General features: G+C 39.5%; 1 protein-coding gene across 3 annotated transcripts in view; it reads right to left on the bottom strand.

Annotated features, from left to right (window-relative positions):
* Positions 1–19,666, bottom strand: part of LOC119894787 (RNA binding protein fox-1 homolog 3-like) — a 366,346-nt gene that overhangs the window by 314,075 nt on the left and 32,605 nt on the right. For all 3 annotated transcript variants that reach the window (XM_038707461.1, XM_038707502.1, XM_038707469.1), the window contains exon 2: positions 12,408–12,530. In XM_038707461.1, the coding sequence (XP_038563389.1) occupies positions 12,408–12,414 (7 nt within the window). In that variant the 5' untranslated portion in view covers positions 12,415–12,530. The remainder of the gene's footprint in view (positions 1–12,407; positions 12,531–19,666) is intronic.

Here is a 19,666-nt window from a genome sequence, read left to right as displayed (position 1 = left end):
CTTTTATTTGGCCTTGGCAACAAATATCACAAAGAAATGCTTCAATGAGAACAGTCTGGTCAGCTCAGTTCAGCTGCTGAGTGAACACACACTAAAAATCTGTTTCTATTAATCTCCTGGTTATACTTTCAGTTCACTTTTAAGACTCAAATTTCAGACACCAAGTTGAATAATAAGTAGGACTTTTTACTGGGAGATTTTTCATTGATTAGTTTGGCTTCTTAGAGATATTATGATGCCCTTTCTATTGAAAATGTATTGGCAAAAATGCTTTTCCCAGTTAATTTCTGCATTAGTCCTGTACAACATTATTTGGTCAATGAGCTACTGTCATGGGCCATTATCATCTGCTTTAAAAGGCAAGTTATGTTATACTCTTTGTCAAGCAATAAGTATTGTTTACACAGAGTAGTCAAAGAGTCTAATGTCAAGAATTACAATTATGTTAACACTTTCAGACAGAGTTAAAGTTGCAGCTTTGTTTTTACTTTCTATGTCTGAATATTTGTCTCTCTCTGTTTCTGTGTGTGTGTGTGTTTCATCTGTCACAGTTACTATAGCTGGACACTTCACATTTGGAGGTCAGTGAGAGGTAAAGACTTCACCCTCTCGTTGATTCCTGGTGACACAGGGTGCTGTGCTCCGTGTCCCTCTGACAGAGGCTAAAGCAATCTATTTTAGACACATACTCACCCCCCCCACCCCCCCACCCCTTGTCTGAACTGTTGTTCTGAAATACTAATATTAATTTTCCACAATCAGCTGTCATTGTATAATTATTTAGGGCTGACATGACATGCGCACCTTTCATTACGGAGACGTTTTTGTGACGGGTTAAAAATGATTTAGCATTGTGACCAGTCAGACTTCACAACCTCTCAACTTGTTAAGCTTCAGTGTTTGCACCTGATCTAAAATCTGTAATATTTTATGTGGTTTTCTTGCCTCCAAGAAATGAGTTCAGCTCTAGTCAAGCCTCACTTGCGCACCATATCAACATCATTTGTCATTTCTCCTTTTTTTAATAACTCGCTCAATATTAGCAAATTAAATGAGCTTTTTTTCTCTGCCTTTTCCTCACAAAGTTTTGTGAGAAATTATAGGTTTCTATGGTTGACAAGACAAAGCAGGACAAATAAATCAATACAAAGCAAATGAAAGCAAATTGAATCTATTAAAGCAAAATTACAGCTAGAAAAAAAAAAAAAAAAAAAAAAAATCAGCCAAACGCAACGTAACCCAGAGTCATGGCCGCAGACAATTAATGACAGAGGGAGCAAAAAGGTGCTGGCTCATTAAGCCTGGGCAGGCCTGTGCACGCAGACAAGGCCACCAGCCAGACCAAAGCAGACCAGCACAAACCAGTCTGCTCGGCTAAAACGGTGCTGCAGCCCCGCAGCCCTGCAGGCCCGCAGGGACGTAGCCTTCTACCTGCAGCCACCGGAGGCTAAACACTAGGGATGTGTTTGATTTAGCATAAAATGCTGCCCAAAAAAAACAGTAAATTAGAAAATATGAGCTTCCCTGTAGCCTCTTCCATCCCCTCAGCACCTCCCACGTCCCCGCGCCTCCTACCGTACCTGAGGAATGCCAAGCAGCAGGGTGCCACAGAGGACCTTCAGATCAGTGTGAGCCAGCGAGGGGGGCTCTCCCGGGCAGCGATGAGTAATTAGCACTAATTAGTGGCAGTGATTAACCGCACAGGGGAACGTGGGGGCCGGAAGGGAGCAGATTGATAGAGCTGGCCCTCCTAACCCATAGAGGCTCCACTGCATCTTAAGCAGGGGGGGCGGCTGGCTGTGGCTGCCAGCCAGATGCTACTACGGCCATAAATAAAAGGTGGAACATGCACCGAGCATCCGTAAAGCCATTTCAACAACAGGGAGGTGAGAGCTGATGTGCAGCTACTGAAGCAAAAGTCTCAAATCAAAGGTTGTCAATTCATTATACCCTAAGGCAGGGTTATTCAAATGGTGGTCCTTGGGTCGAATCGGGACCTTAAGACATTTCATGAAGGTCCTTTGAGTGATTTCGAACAGCTAATTGAAAACAGTATCGACTCATTTATCCAATGTAATGGGTCCGTTTTATGTCGTATGTAAATTTCCACCAATAACAGAATAAATTATTGGTTAATAGTTTTCAGTCCTATGCTGTCCTTGTGCTAACAGCGAGTTAAAGTCAGAACATGGCAACAGACACATCACACTTACCTAGACTGTAGTGCCCTGGTTACTGTAAAATCCATGTTTACATGCAGAAGGTCATTTCTCCCTTACACACAAACACATCTTGGAAGATGGGCTTACTTATTTTAAGCACTGCATGGATGACAGGATAAACGCTGTAGTGCAAGCATGTTTTGGTACAGGATGAATATGTCTGAATATAACTGATGTGCTGTGGTAGTCATTTAGACTAAGGATTCACTTATATTGTCACTTTCAATTTAAGTCAGACTTTTAATTATTTTGAATACAAAAAAATATTCCTTGATGTAGTGATCATTCCTCTCATCTCACCTCTCTGTTGTCACAACAATTTTTTTCCTGTCAGAAAACGTGTTTATAAGCAGAAAGAAAAAGTAGAAAAGAAACATGAGGGACCACGGATCCCCATTATTGAAACCTTGTTTCTCTAACCTCGTATCCCGATTATTGAAACGTGTTTCTCTAATCTCGTATCTCGATTATTCAAAGCGGGTTTCTCTTAACATTATAATAAATCAAGATATTTCAGAAAGCTGACAGTAAACCAGTTACTAGAATCTGCACTGATCAATATTTTATACTAACAATGGGTCACAAGACGATGTATAATATGAAAGACTGATAATAATGAAACCAAAGACAATAATCTCTGCAGTTCTCCTCAGCTCTGAGCTTTTCAGCATCTTTCAGCTCATTGCTTTAGTATTTCAGCCCGCAACCTTACTGTCTATTCAGTCTCACCGCTGTCATCTGCGTAGTTTCCAAAAGCAGAAGACATTTTCTGCAAAAAGCTCTATAAACAGACTGCATGCTTCCTCCCCAACACTAGGCAGACAAGCAAAATTAGAGTGCTGGTTAACAGCAGCTAAAGAGCCAGATTTATTTTGTTCAGCAGTAGATGGAGATCAAACCAGAGCTAAAAAGGAGAGTAATATTGGACTTACATTCATGATTCATGAAATGGATTCCAAATGAATATTGCTCATGTCTGTTGTTTGGTACTGTTTAGTAAATTCACAATATAAATTCAAAATACAGTAAGTGTTTACAGCTAGTTTCTGATGCCCAAGTTTAAATATAACAAAACAAAGACAATAAAATATGGCTACTAAAGTAGTAAAAATAAAAATAAAAACTGTACAGCCTCTCTGTCTCCATCCACATTAAGTGAGTTAGATAGTTTAGAGCTACTGTCCAAATAAAGGTTCATCATCTCATAGACTGATTGATTAAATAAAGACTAGGGTTTCATCACCTTTAACATTATTTACCAGACTCAGACATTTAAAGTCAATCCTAAAGAATTTGACTTGGTGTATCACTTGATATTTTCCAATAATGTATCAAACATGGATAATGTCACAACAGCTGAGAGGGAAGGTAGATGCTTTATAAATAGTCTTTGCTATTTTCAGTTTGCTCCATTGTAATAAAAACTAGATTAAAAATTGACTCCTGTAATACCTTGCATAAACAAATGAATGCCCCTGCTAAAATTAAAACATAAAGAGCTCTCCCTCATCTTGATGTGTGTGGTGTTTTTTTTTTTAATGAAGTGACACACACATGCTAGTTTTTCCACATGGCTTGAAAACAAATGACATGATAACTACACGACGGGGCCAGGTTGAGAAGCTATCTGAGCTTTTGTGACAAAACAAGCGGGATAGGTGGCGCTTGATTTTAAACATCAATGATTTTAATTAGTGTCATTCTACGATCACCAATAATAGTGCAATGAAATGTGCAGGCCCTGCCTCTGACAGCCGCGCAGATCTGTGGCGAAGCAGGGGGCTCTTAACAAGATAAGCCCTGAAATCAGCGAGCCTGATAGAACATTACCTGAACAAGAGTGCTGATGAAAATGACTGTAGTGTCAGCCTGCTTCAAAACAACTGAAGTGTTGTTCACACGTCTTATGGTGAAACAAGCCAACAACACAAGTAGCACTACCCAGGATAATTCCCATCACTTGTAGGGCTGAGAAAGAGGGATCATCCCTTTGTATGTAAATGATCTTGGATCTGGATGTCTGGTAAAGAAAGGGAGAAGATAAAAGTATTTGCCATTTAACAAGGAAACAGATTAAACAGGTGATTCAAATCCTGTCTGAGGAAAGAAAATGTCTGGAAATTTTTTTTTAACTGTGCTCAGGAAACGCATAACCGTTATTCTCCTTCTCTCCAACTTCTACAGAAAGACCAAAACCAACAAGAGATAGTTGGAAACAGCAGCTGACTAAACAATCTCAAAAGATTTATTAAGTTTTTAGAATCAGAAGGAGCTTTATTGCCAAGTAGTGTTTTACACATACAAGGAACTTCTTGAGCTTTTGATCATGTCATCATTTTTATTAGCCCAGTTGTCATGGAAAAACACATTTTTCAAATCCCCCCTATTCTTTGAGCATTTTAAAGACTTTCCTCCCGTGCTGAATCAAAAGTTCACTTTCAGAGTTCATTCCTGACCTTTCAGTTGACAAAACAATTTCACCTCAAGGTCCTTTTGGTCACCATTGTGAAGCTTTCAGCAGACGGAACTGAATGTCGGAGATGGAAATTTTAAGCCAACATGGATGAGAAGTCCTTAAAGTGCCCAGAAAAGAAAAAAAGAACATTTCCATGACAACTGGGAAAAAGAGATGCAGGGATTTGCTTGAATTCAGATGTCTGGATGGCCTTGGTTGAGGCACACTATTTTACGATTGCTCCCTCTTGAGGTGCATTTCACTTTGTGTAAGGTTGGGGGAGGGCGAGTACATACTATATACAGTATGTGTGTATGAGGAGGTTTAGGTGTGTGTTTGTGTTTTGTGCTTTGCCTGCTTTTAGAAACAGAAGATAGTGTTCCTCACAATGCCTGAGATATTGACTGGTTTAAATTTTCTCTATTCTGACAGCCCATTTCATCCGCAACTTTGAAAAAAAAAGGCAGCTATTGTGCAGAGGGCATTACTGCAAACATCAACACATCACTTTCAGAACAAATGTTCCCCACAAACCAAGGCCTTCAGCAAAACCCAGTGCATAATACAAAAGGTGGGATGATGTTTGGCATTGTAATTAACTACAATCACAACCAAAGTGGCCGTACCATGACTTAAACACAGCAGAAGTAAAGATATGCTGGATGGTGTGAGTACCGTTGGAAGAAGAGATGAAGAAAATGTTCAAGCACAGTGGTGACTCTCGTTGAATTACATGTTGACAGCTCTGTGTTAGTGAAGAGATGAAAGCAAAATTAGATTTTCAAAAGTGAATTTGGGGAATGACAGTATTGCTTTCTCCACATTGTCAAACTTGACAGTGCTATTACCATCACTATAAAATCAGGTGCTGGCATATGGTATTCAGCAGAAATCAGCTACCTCGTTTGAATATTGATTGCATTTCATGCAAGAGGATGACTTGCTCTTATTACCTTCTTGAAAAAATGTCAGCACTGTAACAATAAGAGTAAAGGAGGAGAAGTTGACTATGAATTAATGTTATTGATCTAAACTAATAATTTACTTCTTGGTTGACAGGGTGCCAAGATCTGTGGTTTAAAAAATTATTAAAGAGTTAATATGGAACCGGTCTAAAAGATTTATCTTTGAGGGGTGGGGAATAGAGATGAACCAAAAGCGAATTTCAGGACAGATGAAGATAACTGATGATAATCATAACTTGATTGCGCAAATATGAAGAGGACAATAACTTTTGTCAATACAAACCTTGTGATTAAGTAATCATTGGCAACTATTACTAACATTCTACTTAATCTTTTTTTTAAGTGCTGACAGGCAATGCAATTAATATAATTTCATCTGTGGCATTATTATACTTGCAGTGTTCATTCACAGTAAGAAAAGAACTACAGCTAATCATCCACAGATATATCATATATCCCAGAAAGAATTCACTTGGATGATTTGTAAAAACTTTAGAAAAAGTGTTTTTTCTTTTTGACTTCATATCAGAAACGTCTCCATGAATCTTAATGGCAGAGAAAATGAAAACTAATACAGAAATCATCATTTGAAAACAAATGAGCTTAATGTGATTTAAAATTGATGAATCTTCTAAAACTAAAGCTGTTTCTCAATACTGAGCTGGCCAAGTTCGGACTTCTGTACTTTAAAGCTCGGACTCGGCAAGTTCGGCTCGGTAGTACAAACTCCCAGGAACGGGAGCACACAGTCAGTCATTCTGCAATTGGAACAGCAGCGGGACCTCACATCTCGACGAAAACGTCGTAGCAATTTTTTAAAAACAGATCTGTCTTGAGAAATAAACTACATATTTGGAGTTTAAACAACTACATTCCTGCATAAGAACTCTTAAAACTGCTATGTGTGACACAAAAACAGCAGTATTAAATGAATGAATTAAATGAGTTTTCTCGTCCGACATTTCCGCTTTTTGGCGGCGAAATACATTCTGGGATATCTGGCTATCGAAGTCCACACAAGTCACCACTGATGCTCGGTAAAACGGGCAGAGCGAGAACACATCCGAGTATTTGACTGTACTTGGCTAGATGCGGACTTTTGAATTGGAACAGTACTTTGGCTGCGACTGATGACGTTTCACAAGTACAGACAAGAACAAAGATTGAGAAACAACTTAAATGAAATCCAAAGGAAGGGTGCTTCATCATGAAAGTATGCTAAGGACAGCAAGTAGGAAAAATTAAAAAAAAAAAAACCTTACCTTACTGTAACTTGCATTAAAAACCTCCTGAAGTGAGTGAAGATTACAGTAAGAAGGGTTAAAAAAAAGAAAAGACAAATGACACAGTCTTATTCTGGGATTCTGTGTGGTGATATATAATCTGTTAATTAAACATTTGTGTTGGATCTCTGCTCTAATTAGTTAGCTTTCTCATCTCTTTGCGCTGAAAGTCTTTTTCAGTCAGTTTTAGGTAGAGCTGTCACTGAGCCCGAACACACTGGAATGACGGTTTAGGAGTTGATTTGTCGGTGCATTCAGTTTGACTTTTTTCTGTTCAGTCACAAAACAATGAATACAGCAGCAGCTCTGATGTTTAGGACACTCAAACTAGTCACAAGCCATAATGGCTGCCGCTCTGACAAACATCAACCCACTCCGACAATGAAAGTACAGCAGAACATCCAGCCTCCTCTGTCATCTCCCTGACAAATCAGCATACTGAGCATCTCCGGCGCTGTCTTCATCACTCCAGAAAACAAGAAGGCAGGGAAGGACTCAAAGACAGTCAATGCGTATAATTCCACTTCATCAATCACGCACATCATCTTTCTAGTATTACACTTTGGGGGGCTTTTTTTTGTTTACTCTTAAGATTATGGATTCCTTTAACCTGCGAGTGGCAAAAGTGCTACGCAATTTATATAGCCACATAGCCAGTTCATAACCGACGTTATCTCATTGCACTTTTCATATAGAGCAGGTCTGGCCCTACTCTTTATAATTTACAGAGACCCAACAATTCCCACCAAGAGCATGCACTTGTTGACAGTGGCCAGGAAAAACTCCATTTTAACAAGTAGAAACATTGAGCAGAACCTAGATTCAAGGCAGGCGGTCCTGTGCCTTGACCGCAACACAGACATGACAGCGTTTCAGGCGTATCTGGGACTTCCACAACAGGCATAATGCAGCAATAGTGTTTATTTCAGTCGTAGTAAAAATACACTTTGCTAAGGCATGTTATATATAATGAGGTAATCGATGAACCATGACCTTGAGTTTTGCAGAATCTTGAAATTCTTTTCTGGTGATAGGGTTGGTAAATGTTGAACATTTTATTCCATTACAGCAATAACATGCTGTTATAGCATCCTCCACTCTTCTAGTTTCAGGCTTCCCCAAGAGTTTGGAACCTGGCTGCAGGGATTTGCTCCCATTCAGCCACAAGAACATTAATGTGGTCAAACATTGATGTTGTGAGATAAGGTCTGGCTCACAGTCTGCGTTCTAGTTCATCCGAAAAGTGTTGGATGGGTTGAGGTCTGGGCTCTGTGCAGGCCAGTCAAGTTCTTCCACACCAAACACAATTTTTAATAGACCTGGCATTGTGCACAGGGACACTGTCATGCCAAAGTGTTGGCATAAAGTTGGAAGCACTGTTGTACAGACACATTATTTCTACATCTGCATGCAACTGGGACGGAAATGTCTTATCTTGCAAGTATTCAGTCAACATCATTGTGAATAGCACATACACAGTTTTGTACTCATAGTGAGGCAGTAAACAATCAAATTGCCACATTAGTACAATAATATCCACAACAAATTGCTCCTGGCAAGTAACTGAGCCCATTATCTAATCAGATTTGACCACACATTCATCAGTCCATCCAGCTAGTGGGTAATGTGCCAGCCGGCGCTGACCTCAGACTGGGGGGGGGGGTTTCAGCACTCAGCGGTTCTTCTTTCCTCCCACTTTGGAGTTCTTAAATCAGGTCCACAGCGGACACTTCATGAATGAGCCTTAATGTGACAGAGAAATTGGGGATCACTTTCTCTGCCTGGCTCTGCCAACAGTCTGATGATATCGACGACTAGATGGCGCGAACGCAGGCGACTCCAAAGAGAGGATTAGAGAGGGGAGATAAGGCTATCCACTGTAATTAAGCCCTATCTCTGAACAGCCACTGAAGAAAATAAATCACCCTTCAGAGCCTGCCAGTGTTGAAATGCACGAACAATTATTCAATAATTAATCGTTATACATGCAGGCTCCAAACACTAATAGGACATATTTTAACTACAGCATTATAGCACTGTTAAATTAAATTAAAGTCTGAATGCATTTAAGATCAATGTAATAGATCACCTATTTAACCTTTTTTAATCACTCTAATGTAATTGTATTAGCTCTGTTATCAAGCTTTTTATGATGTGCCCTATGTTAATTTCCCATTCCAGCTATGTATAATGGAGAATGGAGATATATAGGGTGTGGCACCAGACATTCTCGTGGAAACATTAAGCAGGACCCTAGAGGAAGATGCCAGTCATACTCTCAATCCATTCCTGGTTCTGTAACAGGCTGAGATTGAGGTCAAATATGACATTGTAAGGTATTAAAGTTGCTAGTCCGCAAAACACTGCTGCTGACAAACAACTAATTCTTCTCCATTTAAAAAATTTAAATACATGGTACCTGGGTCAACAGAGGAAATGACCTAGGTCATAAAGGAAGTAATGCCTTATATTGTTTCATTGTTAGTTTTTGGATAAAATAGGTTTTTAGTGTGAGCAGTAATGAAGCATTGCAAACAGAAGCTTAAACTTCGTCAACAGGAAATCTAAAGCACCTCAACACTAAGCACATACATACATACATTTAAAGACTACAAAGACAAAAATGGGGTTTTACAGATTAGCAGTCATATTCATTCATTTATTTAGCTGACGCTTTTATCTAAAGCAAGCTTGAGAAACTAGGGGTCAAGTGTCTTGCTCAGGAACACATTGGAGGATGTGTCATAGTGTGGAGTTGAACCCATATCTCTCACACCAAAGGGATGCGTTTTCCACTGCACCATCACCACCCCAGTCAAACTGTCAGGGGTATTATTTGACTGAAGTCATGTCACGATTACATTCCCTTGGGTTTAGATAATTGTAATGGGTACTTTCCCTATTTTCTGACATTTCATAGACCATATTGTTCATCAGTTAATTTGAGGAAACAATGGACAGATGAATCGATAAAGAAAATAATTGTGACTTGCAGCCCTAGATAGATTATTGTAATTAACTACACACTCTGCCCTAATTGCTTATAGATATTTAGGTTGAGTACATAAATTAAATACAAAGTCATCGGCATTATTAAAGAAAATTATTAATATTTCATTTTTTGAAATAGTTGAAATCATCAATATTACAGTAGACCATCCAGACATGGTCTTGTCAGATGAAATATATATAATAAAAATTTTCAAAGAGCTCTCATAACATCTGTTAAAATAACAAATCCATAGTGAAAGCCGTGAACAGCTCTTATCACAACAAGAGAGGGAAAGGCAAAAGAGACAAATCTGTTCTGCTGCTAAATAAGTGCAGATAAAATCTTCTATCAAAAAAGGTAGTGAACAGCTTCATCCTGACCAATTTCCCACTCACCTGATCATCACTTCAAACTGCAAGGCATCAGTGTAGCAAAAAATCTCACAATATTTGTCTCAAAGCAGGGAAAGAAGAATTTGCTGTTGAATCTTTACACAGAAATTCCCTCTGTACAGAAAAGGGGAATATTTCCCCTCAGAAGTTTTAACGGATATTTAAAAATTCAACGATTTCTGCAGCATACCAAGTGCATGTGCAGTGCACTGTACCTCCAGCAGTAAAGCAGCCTCTTTAGAGCAGGTCTGTATTAGGCAGACAGAAGTAAAAGGATATTAGACATGAATAAAACAGAAGTTCTCTTTGAAATGATGTGACATTTCCATATCAACTGGAATAAAAACACTGTGGTACCCTTGATCTGTTTGTGTGAAACTAAGCCAAGCAGTGAGATACTGTGATGTTTGATGTTCTGCTGAGGGTTTGAGTCAGTTGGACAGCTGGTAGTTAGACGGACAAACGTCTGAAATTCCTCTAAACACTGCGGTCAACAACATGCAGAGACATCTGAGGCGACACACATGGCCAACACACAAACCAAAATGATACACACACACACACATATATATATATATATATATTCCTGAAGTGAGGGAAGATTACAGTAAGAAAGGATAAAAACAAATAAAGATAGACTGATTTACAGTTTGTCGTGACTTGTACTTTGGTTGTGATATCGCTTCAATTCTAACAGCCCAGCAGCTGGCGAGCTAACATTGTCTGACACTGGTTAGTCTGTGACCTCAGCACTCACATTCTGTGTGTTACTCCAGGATTTAAATGGAGTAACATCAGAGTCCTGAGGCCACAGGAGTACCATTGCTGTGAGATTTGACAGAGTGGACACGGTGTATTACTTAGACCCTAAAGGATCTCTTATAGTTAAGAGGCGAATGGCTGAAAATGTTTTGTCCATTCCGGGGTTTTTTTTGCCTGTTAAAAAGGTTTCTGGGGGGAGTTTTTCCCGTTCGAGGACAGATCTTGCGTGATGTACAGATTTTATAGCCCCTTTGAGGCAAAGTAGGATTTGTGGGCTAAATAAATAAAAGTAGTCATTTGCTGTCAGCACATCTGGAAAGAAAGACAACACACGCTAGGTAGTCTATCCCTTTTTTTATAAACCTGAAAAAAAAAGTTACATCTAGTGGGAATCATTGCTAATGTTAGCAAGCTAGACTAACTGGCCTTCTCTTTCCATGTGGAACACAAACTTAAATGTTGTAAACGAACAGACAGCTTGCAGATTTCCTTACACACAAAGTGTGGAGAATTCAAATTTCAGTTCGGCTTAAACAACAGATATGTCAACTCATCATCCTTTGTTCCTTACTATTCTGGTTTGACAGAAAAAGTCTCATAAAGGTCAGAGTGTTAAGTTGGAGTGATTCATTAGAAAAAACGCAACTCTTTAACCATCTACCCGCCTTTATTGCATTCTGTAACCTGCCAAACGCTGTTCTAAAACTTTTTTGTTCACCTTCTTTCCACCTTACCCTGAGGCGGTCGCTGAGTTTGGTAGAAAGAAGGACAGAGAAGCATTTTGCCAGAAGCGTAGAATCACTAGATTTAAGTCAGTGGCTGCTTGACTCCTCTGGAGAATGACAACCACAAAGAAACAAAGACGGCATGATGGTTTGACTGACAGCCTTTTATGTCTCTTCACTACAAGGTCAGATGTATCCTAAATAGAAAATAGATGTGCGTGATCCTGAGATTCTTAAAAAAGCCTTTCGTGTAGGATTCAACACTGTATGTTTTGGTAAAATGACGATTATGAATTCTGAGTGGCAGTGAAAAGGACTCCTCTAAAGTGTCGACATCAAAAGAGGAAGCCAAATAGCAGCGGAGTAGAATAATCTAAATATAATTGTGTGACTGCTGGCATGTCAACTTCAACCTTGTCTCATAAATGCCATAAGGAAGAAATGTTCTCGGAGGTTAATTTCACTATATTATCAAGAGAATTAAGGCAATTACCAACAAATGACAAAAAGGGCTATTCAGAACCAATTCTGTGGATAACTGACCGTGCTATGTCCTCTCAGCAGGTGGTTATTCATAATACAGCAGGTGATTCATATGAATTATTTCCTACCTGTCATTCACTTTGCTCCGCTGCCTCAGTCTGTCCAAGTAATTGTAGTCCTGTAGATTTCACTTCGGCACCTACAGCGGGATTCTTGGCTGACCTTCCTGGGCGCTTCCTTCTAGCAATTATCTGCGGACATTTTGGAGAGACACACAGCGTAAGTATTCTGGAGGGAATCCTGAAGCAGATACTTTTCCATAAAAGTACGTAGAACCACAGGAAGCAAAGCATGGTTACATAAAAACAACAATTATTTTCATGTGTCATCACTAATCCGACAAAATGTTCTGCTGTCAAATGTGTTGTATAAAAGGGTCGGGAATATTCTTTTGGTAAAAAATAAATAAAAAAAAAAAAAAATCACATAAAGAATCAGCAGTCCAATATGTTTGGTGTTGCCTTCCACACCCTGTTTCTACCTGATAAAATTGTGCAGTACCCCGGGCATTACATGTGTTGTTATCCCCAGGCTCCTTGGAAGCACAGAAATACATCATAATCTGTTTTCAAATGATGTGTTACAGTACCGTGCTTTGGTATTTTCCACATATGCTTATTCAATATCCCAGCGATAAAACCAGCAGGACCTCATTTTGCTTTCGAACGTTTAATCTCCAAAAGAAAACACTTCCACACAAAGCAGCGAGAAGCTAAGTAACAGTACAGGGTCATTTGGCGCCAATGAAGTATTGGTAAACTGAGTTGCCATGGAGACTAATATGCTCGCAACTAAAGACACATAGAGTGGCATTTTGGAACAAGCAAAGCAAACTGTGGGGCACAAAGATAACAAGCTTAGACAAAGAGGCATAATGTCAACCCAGTGTCGCCACAGAGGGCTCAACCTGTAATCAACATGTACAGTAGCTGCAAAAAGGTGTCAGACATTTTACATAGGTGAATGTCAAATATTAATGAAGTCCTCTGTGAATCAAAACATTTATCTCAAAATTTGAATAAGGCAACTCCAAAAACTGGATTTATGCACAGATCTATATGGCATTCCAGGGAACAAACTCTTAATACTGTATAAAAGAACAACAGGAACATTAACAAATGGTTTTACACAAATAAAATTAAATATAGGTTTTAAAACATATGAGGTCCTGAAGTTTCTTGGAATGTTTTCCATGTGCATAACACAAAATAATTACATAATGATTTTCATAATTCTTCCAAAAATTCCAAGATGTTTGGAATTCATTATTTATATTATAACACAACCCTGAATATTTCCCCTTCTGCAACATCTGTTTTTGGATCAAGACTTTTTTGTAGATGGGAAACTGTTTGAATAAAGCCTGGTCATGTTCCCACATTCAAAGAAAACATCTGCTAGATTTATAGCTGTGGAGTCTTATTATATTATGACCTCCACTTAAAAAAAAAAAGAAAAAAAAGCAATCTTATACTGTATTCAGGCTAATGTGGTATATTAAATTAAGGCCAAAGTCAAAATCATATAAACACCCAGAGTCCCATTTAGCAACACAAGCCTCTTGGAATAAACAACTGAATACATAGTTGGTTTGAAAGCTATTTTCAAGGGACTCTTGCTGATTTGTAGAATTTTTTTCTGCATTTTTCTCTTCACTATCAATATTTCGAGCCCTAGGAGAACAGCATCTACAGACCGTGTACTCCAACTTAATGCATTTGCTTTTTACACCATGGGTTAGGCTTCTTTTACTGTCCTGGCAATGAGTTGCATATTTTTCAATGCTAGACAGTTAGCTAACAGTGTGAAGTCCTCCAATAAACTCAAGGCGTAACTTTTCTTTCTGTGTCACATACTGTAAAACTGTAACAAAAGCACAAATGGTAAACAGAAATTAGAAAATAACCAATACACAAGTAAAACACAACTGGAAGAAACAAAAACTCATTTCAGTCATTGTGCTAACCAATTCCAGCTATGCTAGCTATCAATGTTCTAATACTACCTAAAAAAAAAAATAATCACAGCAGCTATATTTATTGTCATAAAGGCTAAAAAGGGTAATAAAATACTTTTCACAAATGAAAATTACAATAGGAGAAGGCAACTGCACTCCACTGTTCACCTGGCTTACTTTGCCTTGTGGAAATCCCCTGTTCTACCACTACTGCTACTAACTAACCAGCAGGAGGCACTGCAGTACACTAATTTGCTGAACAGTCAACATTTACTCAACAGAGGTCAGTGCAGTTCTTTAGGTCTGATACCAATAGTCGTCTTTGGCTTTTTTCAAAATATTTAAATGTGAAATGACCAAGAACTTTCAGAAACCATTAAAATATTGTAGTTACCATGCACGTGTGACGGAAGCCAGAGAGGCTGTGCAGTGAGTAAACCTCATTCCCCGAGTTTTAGCCTCCTCGTCAGTGTGTCCGCCTTCCTTACCCGAGGTCGCCGGTTCGAGTCAGGACCATGCAGTGGGATGTCTATGTGTTTACTGTAAACTTTGATCAATGGTGTACTATTGATGCAGGAACAATAGTAAGCTTTACACACATTAGTCTTATATTAGTCTGTCTGTCTGGTCTGATGATGTTTGAAGTAGGCAGATGCACAAGATCTCCCTACTTAGCCTGTAAATGAGATCCACTGCTTTAATAACCTGGGTTGTTTTGTTTTTTTTACTTTAAAAACTGAAATTGACCTGATGTATGGTGTACCCTGGGAGTACACAGCTTGCTTCCCACTGAAACAAAGACTTGTATGAAGGCAGAGAACATGCAAAAGTGATTCATTATTCTGATAATGTACAGTGGTGAATGTGCACGGTTGCCTATAAAACAGATATAAAGCCATAAAGTGCTGCTCAGAGGTGACCTTTATTTAGAAGAGCTGCTGTGTGACAAGCTGTGAATTAGCCAACGTCAATGCTCCAGAAATGTATGCTTGACCTCAAAGTCAACAGTATTTTGTGAACCACTACAACGATTGCAAGGAAAACAGACACTGCACACACAGCAATAAATGTATGACAATGCGCACTCACTAGAAAACCTCTGATGTCTATCTGCCAGCGAGCCACTGCGGCCACTGTCATTGGTTACAAGGTGAGCCACCTACGTGCACCCGAGAAATTTATTGATGTGATCGGGTTGGGATTTTTGCTTATCACCACAATATCAAGTCACCTTGTTCTTTTATTTTTTCTAATCAAAAGTCAACAACGGTGCTATCTAACCCTGATATGGAGCCAATTAAATCCTTGTCTCAATCTATGGCGCTGTGAAGCGCATTTTAATTTGTTGTCAATTCAACCTTTAACTCCTCTCCTCTAGGTCTTCTGTCCTGCCTTGAGTTTGCTGGAGTGAAAGTTTGACAATTTGGATTGCGTGATCAGAGGAACTAGCTGCAGATCAAGTAAATCATGGTATAAGATGAAAATATAATCATACAGGCAGTTTCACAGGTGTACACCTTACTGAGATTTAGTACCATGAGCCTCTGTTTTATCACAGGGTTGAGGGAGAAGGGGAAGCTATTGACACACGGCTAAGCCACTTCACATCCCAATCGATCACAGGTCTACTCTACTACAAGTGGCATTCCCCTTATAAAGTAAGATTTTTCTGCCCGCGCTGACTTTCAGGATCCAGACACCTGTCTGGACTTTGGTCCTGCAATATTTTCAGTTACAGTACTGTGCAGCACTTTTGTCCTCCTTTGTTCCTCACTCAAGTCTGAGTCAGTTTGAGAATTTGTCTAGCTCAGTTTTTGGCTGGTGCAAAAGCAGGAAACAGATGGCTGGCTATTTCTGGATGGTACTACAGAGTGTCCAGCTCAAATAAAGTGTTCTTTCACAGGATCTTAATGTTTTTTAATGCCTGCGTAGGGAACTTCATAAAGTGTTGGACCAAGAACTTGTAAATGGCCCGTGACAATATATGATTTTTAGGGTATTTGACATTATTATACTATTATCAAATGCCTCCCTCCTTACTTTATTTAAATCCAGCTAATCCCTCCCTGGAGAATACCTATTAACCTGGGCCAACACACTGCTCGCCCTGATGAGGCTGAGGACAGGCCTCCTCTATTTGCTTTCCTCATCTCTGTCACTCAATCGGTCACATAATTATTGTGTGTCTTCACAGGTTACATAGCGGATATTAGCTGCATTGTAAGCACACATTAATTACATGAGCAAGTGGACTGAGTTAATAAGGCTGTTTAAAACACTTCTGAGGATGCACCTCCATGGATGGTTACCATGGAGCTGTGTTTATGGATAGGACACAAATGAACCAGGATGTTTAAGTTCTTGGATGTAAATAAAATCAAGGCACAATGATAAGCTCATTCATGACATGCCATCTGGCAGGCACTGACAGTTTGAAATTACATTAATCCTTATCTATTCATTATGAAATGTGTGTGTATAGGTGTAGCAATGCCTTATCAAGGTATGGTGCCTCAGCTGAATTCGAATTGATTTCTATCTATCTAGAATCCATTGCAAATTCCTCTCATGGCCGGCAATGCAGGAGGCGGTGACTGCTGCTCACAGGTCAAGTCAGATTCATCTTGAGCTATCTGATCAGCCCATACCAGAGCTGTGCTATGTGTGAGAAATAGCACATTTTAGATTACAGCAGTGCCTCTAAAAGCCTTCAGCTGTAGTGCACGTCTTTCAATAGTTTGGAACACAGCATTCATTTCATCTCTGGGTGCTTCTTTTAAAGGCTATCCCACATGGTCCTATCACTAGGAGGTTCAAGGGCAAAATAAATCAGCGATGACATGTCCTATCGTTGTTATGTAGGGCACAGAGGTCTCCTGTCTGCAGCATGAGCTCAGGTTGAGAGATCCCCTTTGTGTCTGAAGCGGGATCACATTAACAGCCTGACTCATTACATTAATAGCGGTGCCACCGCCGCAACATGAATAATGCCATTCCTCCGGTGAAGGGGTTACAAACCAGTCTGACAGCGGAAAAAGCATCAGGCTATTATTAACCATAAATCCATAAATGACACACACTGTCCATACAGGGAGGCAGATATCTTTAGAGCTGAGCAGCGGTACTTTGTTTAATCCATTAACAGTGGATACAAGATGATATGAGTAAAACCATTGTTTAGATTTAAATGAAAGACTGATGGAAGGTACCAGATAAGAAAGATTGACTAGGCCAGGACTTTCTGGCAGATCAGTTGTCTAAGATGCACACCATGTAGGTGCAACGTCCTGGATATGAATCTGCCCCAGGACCCTTGCCACATGTCTTTACCTGTTGTTGTCAAATAAAGCAAAAATGACAAAAATATAATCTTCAAAAAACGTCTAGGCTGCAAATGCTTAGAAGCTCCATGCCCTTCATTGTTATGAATTGCAGGAATGCTTGTGGCAGCTCTACCAGATCAGCAGAATTTGGAAATTCTTCAAAAGCTGAATCTCTTCTAACCTTCCCCACCTACCCCAGCACCAGGGGATCTGTCACAAATCAAGGATGGGAAGGTCAATAAAAGTAAACCATGCCAGACTCTCTGACTGACACATCAAAAGTTCCCTCAGCAGCACTCAACACTCTGCTGTCTTTCCCTTACGACCAATTTAGCCAAGTCCGAGGGGAGCCCCCTAATCCATGCCTCTGAAAGTGCGCTTAATCAACCTCTGATTAAGAGGGAGCACGCCAAGGTGTCCAGCAACATCTTCACTGCCCTCATCCACTGCTGAAGTCAAACAAAACAGAAGGAAACAGGATGTGCTTGTCTTCACAGCCTCCCGTCACTGATGATCCCTCTCAAATGTCTTAAGTCTCCTTGGTCTTGATTTCGGGCCCTTCATTCATTTCACATCCACCAATAGCAAATACAAAGCAAACATTTAGTCCCCCACCACCCCACCTTTGTTTCTTTTCTGTTGTTGTTATGAGCGTCCCCCAGGTGTCCGGGAATGAATTAAACATCAGCATGTTGGTAGGAAGGGCACAGCTTCTCCTGAAAGGATTGAATGCAGAGCGTTGTTTGAGAGGAGAGCAGCAGCGGAGGTGACAGAAGAGGCTTTGCTCAGCACGAGGACGTGGAATCATCAGGGAACCACTTTGACCTCTAACATCTGACCGCCTTCATGAATAGTCATTTTTTTCTTCCTCAAGTCACTCCAAGTAATTGGGGTTTTCCAAACTTTTAAAAATGGGAGGCCATGTTTGGCATTTGTTTGTAAGACTGGTGTGTGTGTGTGTGTGTGTGTGTATACACGTGACAGTGTGTAAAAAAAGCAATACATTTGTTGTTGGAGGCTTTGTTAACGTCAGTCATTTAAGAAACACGCCTCTGATTTTCAATCTTACTGGTATTATTTAACATGTCTACAATACTACTAGCTGCCTGTCTTAACTCCTCCATCCACTGACATCTAAACATCGATGACTCCAAATAAACATGTTGCCACATGCCATTTTTTGTAACCATTGTTCTAACTATTTTAAATCCTGCTATCATTGTTCTGATTGGCTCAGTTGTCTCAGCAGCCAATGAGCAGAACACCAGACTTATATAACACAGGGAAAAAAATCTAAAGTTGATTCAGAGATCTGGAAAAGGGTTACAAAAGTGACAACTGACATGCAGTCCCAGCTTTGGCCACAGTAACAAAATGCAGATTCAGATCTCATTATAAAGATAATGGTCATTCCGAGCTTAATCTGGATGGATTGCCTCTCAGTGTGAGGAATCAAGTGCAATAAACCACAAAAAAACACAGAAAATGATCTATAAATACAATAAACCTAAAAAAGGTTACCAACAAGAATTGCTGTATAATGTTTGTTTTGCTTGGATTGCTAGTAGTGGCTAGCACAGTGAGACGAGCTTATGTGGATGTTAGTGGAGACTGGATGTTTACGTAATTAGCAACAAAGTTGTCCTTTAGCAGTATTTTTACTCAACAGGGTGTTATTGTGTTAAAACTCAGCATCTGGCAAGTGGGTCATTTGCATAAAATACTGTGGTGCCATTGAAAATGGTGTGTGAAACTAAAAAAACTAAACAAATAACCAAGAATCAAAGACACAGTGATATCCCTGAAATGATCAGTTGTGATAATGAAAAATTTGTAGTGTTTCCTCCTTTAACGTATAACATAAGAATACTCAAAATACACCAAATTAAAGTAACATTATGTAAGAATTAATTTTTTGCTCCTTGCCACTCCTTCAGTTTCAGAGTGCAATTCGCTTTTACACCACTGTCGTAATGAGGTGAGTTACAGCAGCTCTGACCAGGACACTGATTCTGAAGCTGTTATTTAAAAGGTAAAATAGTTGCAT

Source organism: Micropterus salmoides, unplaced genomic scaffold (assembly GCF_014851395.1).
Source record: "Micropterus salmoides isolate LMB-PRFRI ecotype aquatic unplaced genomic scaffold, ASM1485139v1 Ms_hic_scaffold_10, whole genome shotgun sequence".
Lineage (NCBI taxonomy): Eukaryota > Metazoa > Chordata > Actinopteri > Centrarchiformes > Centrarchidae > Micropterus > Micropterus salmoides.
The sequence above is the reverse complement of the archived record's forward strand: the minus strand, read 5'-3'. Positions and strand labels throughout refer to the sequence as shown.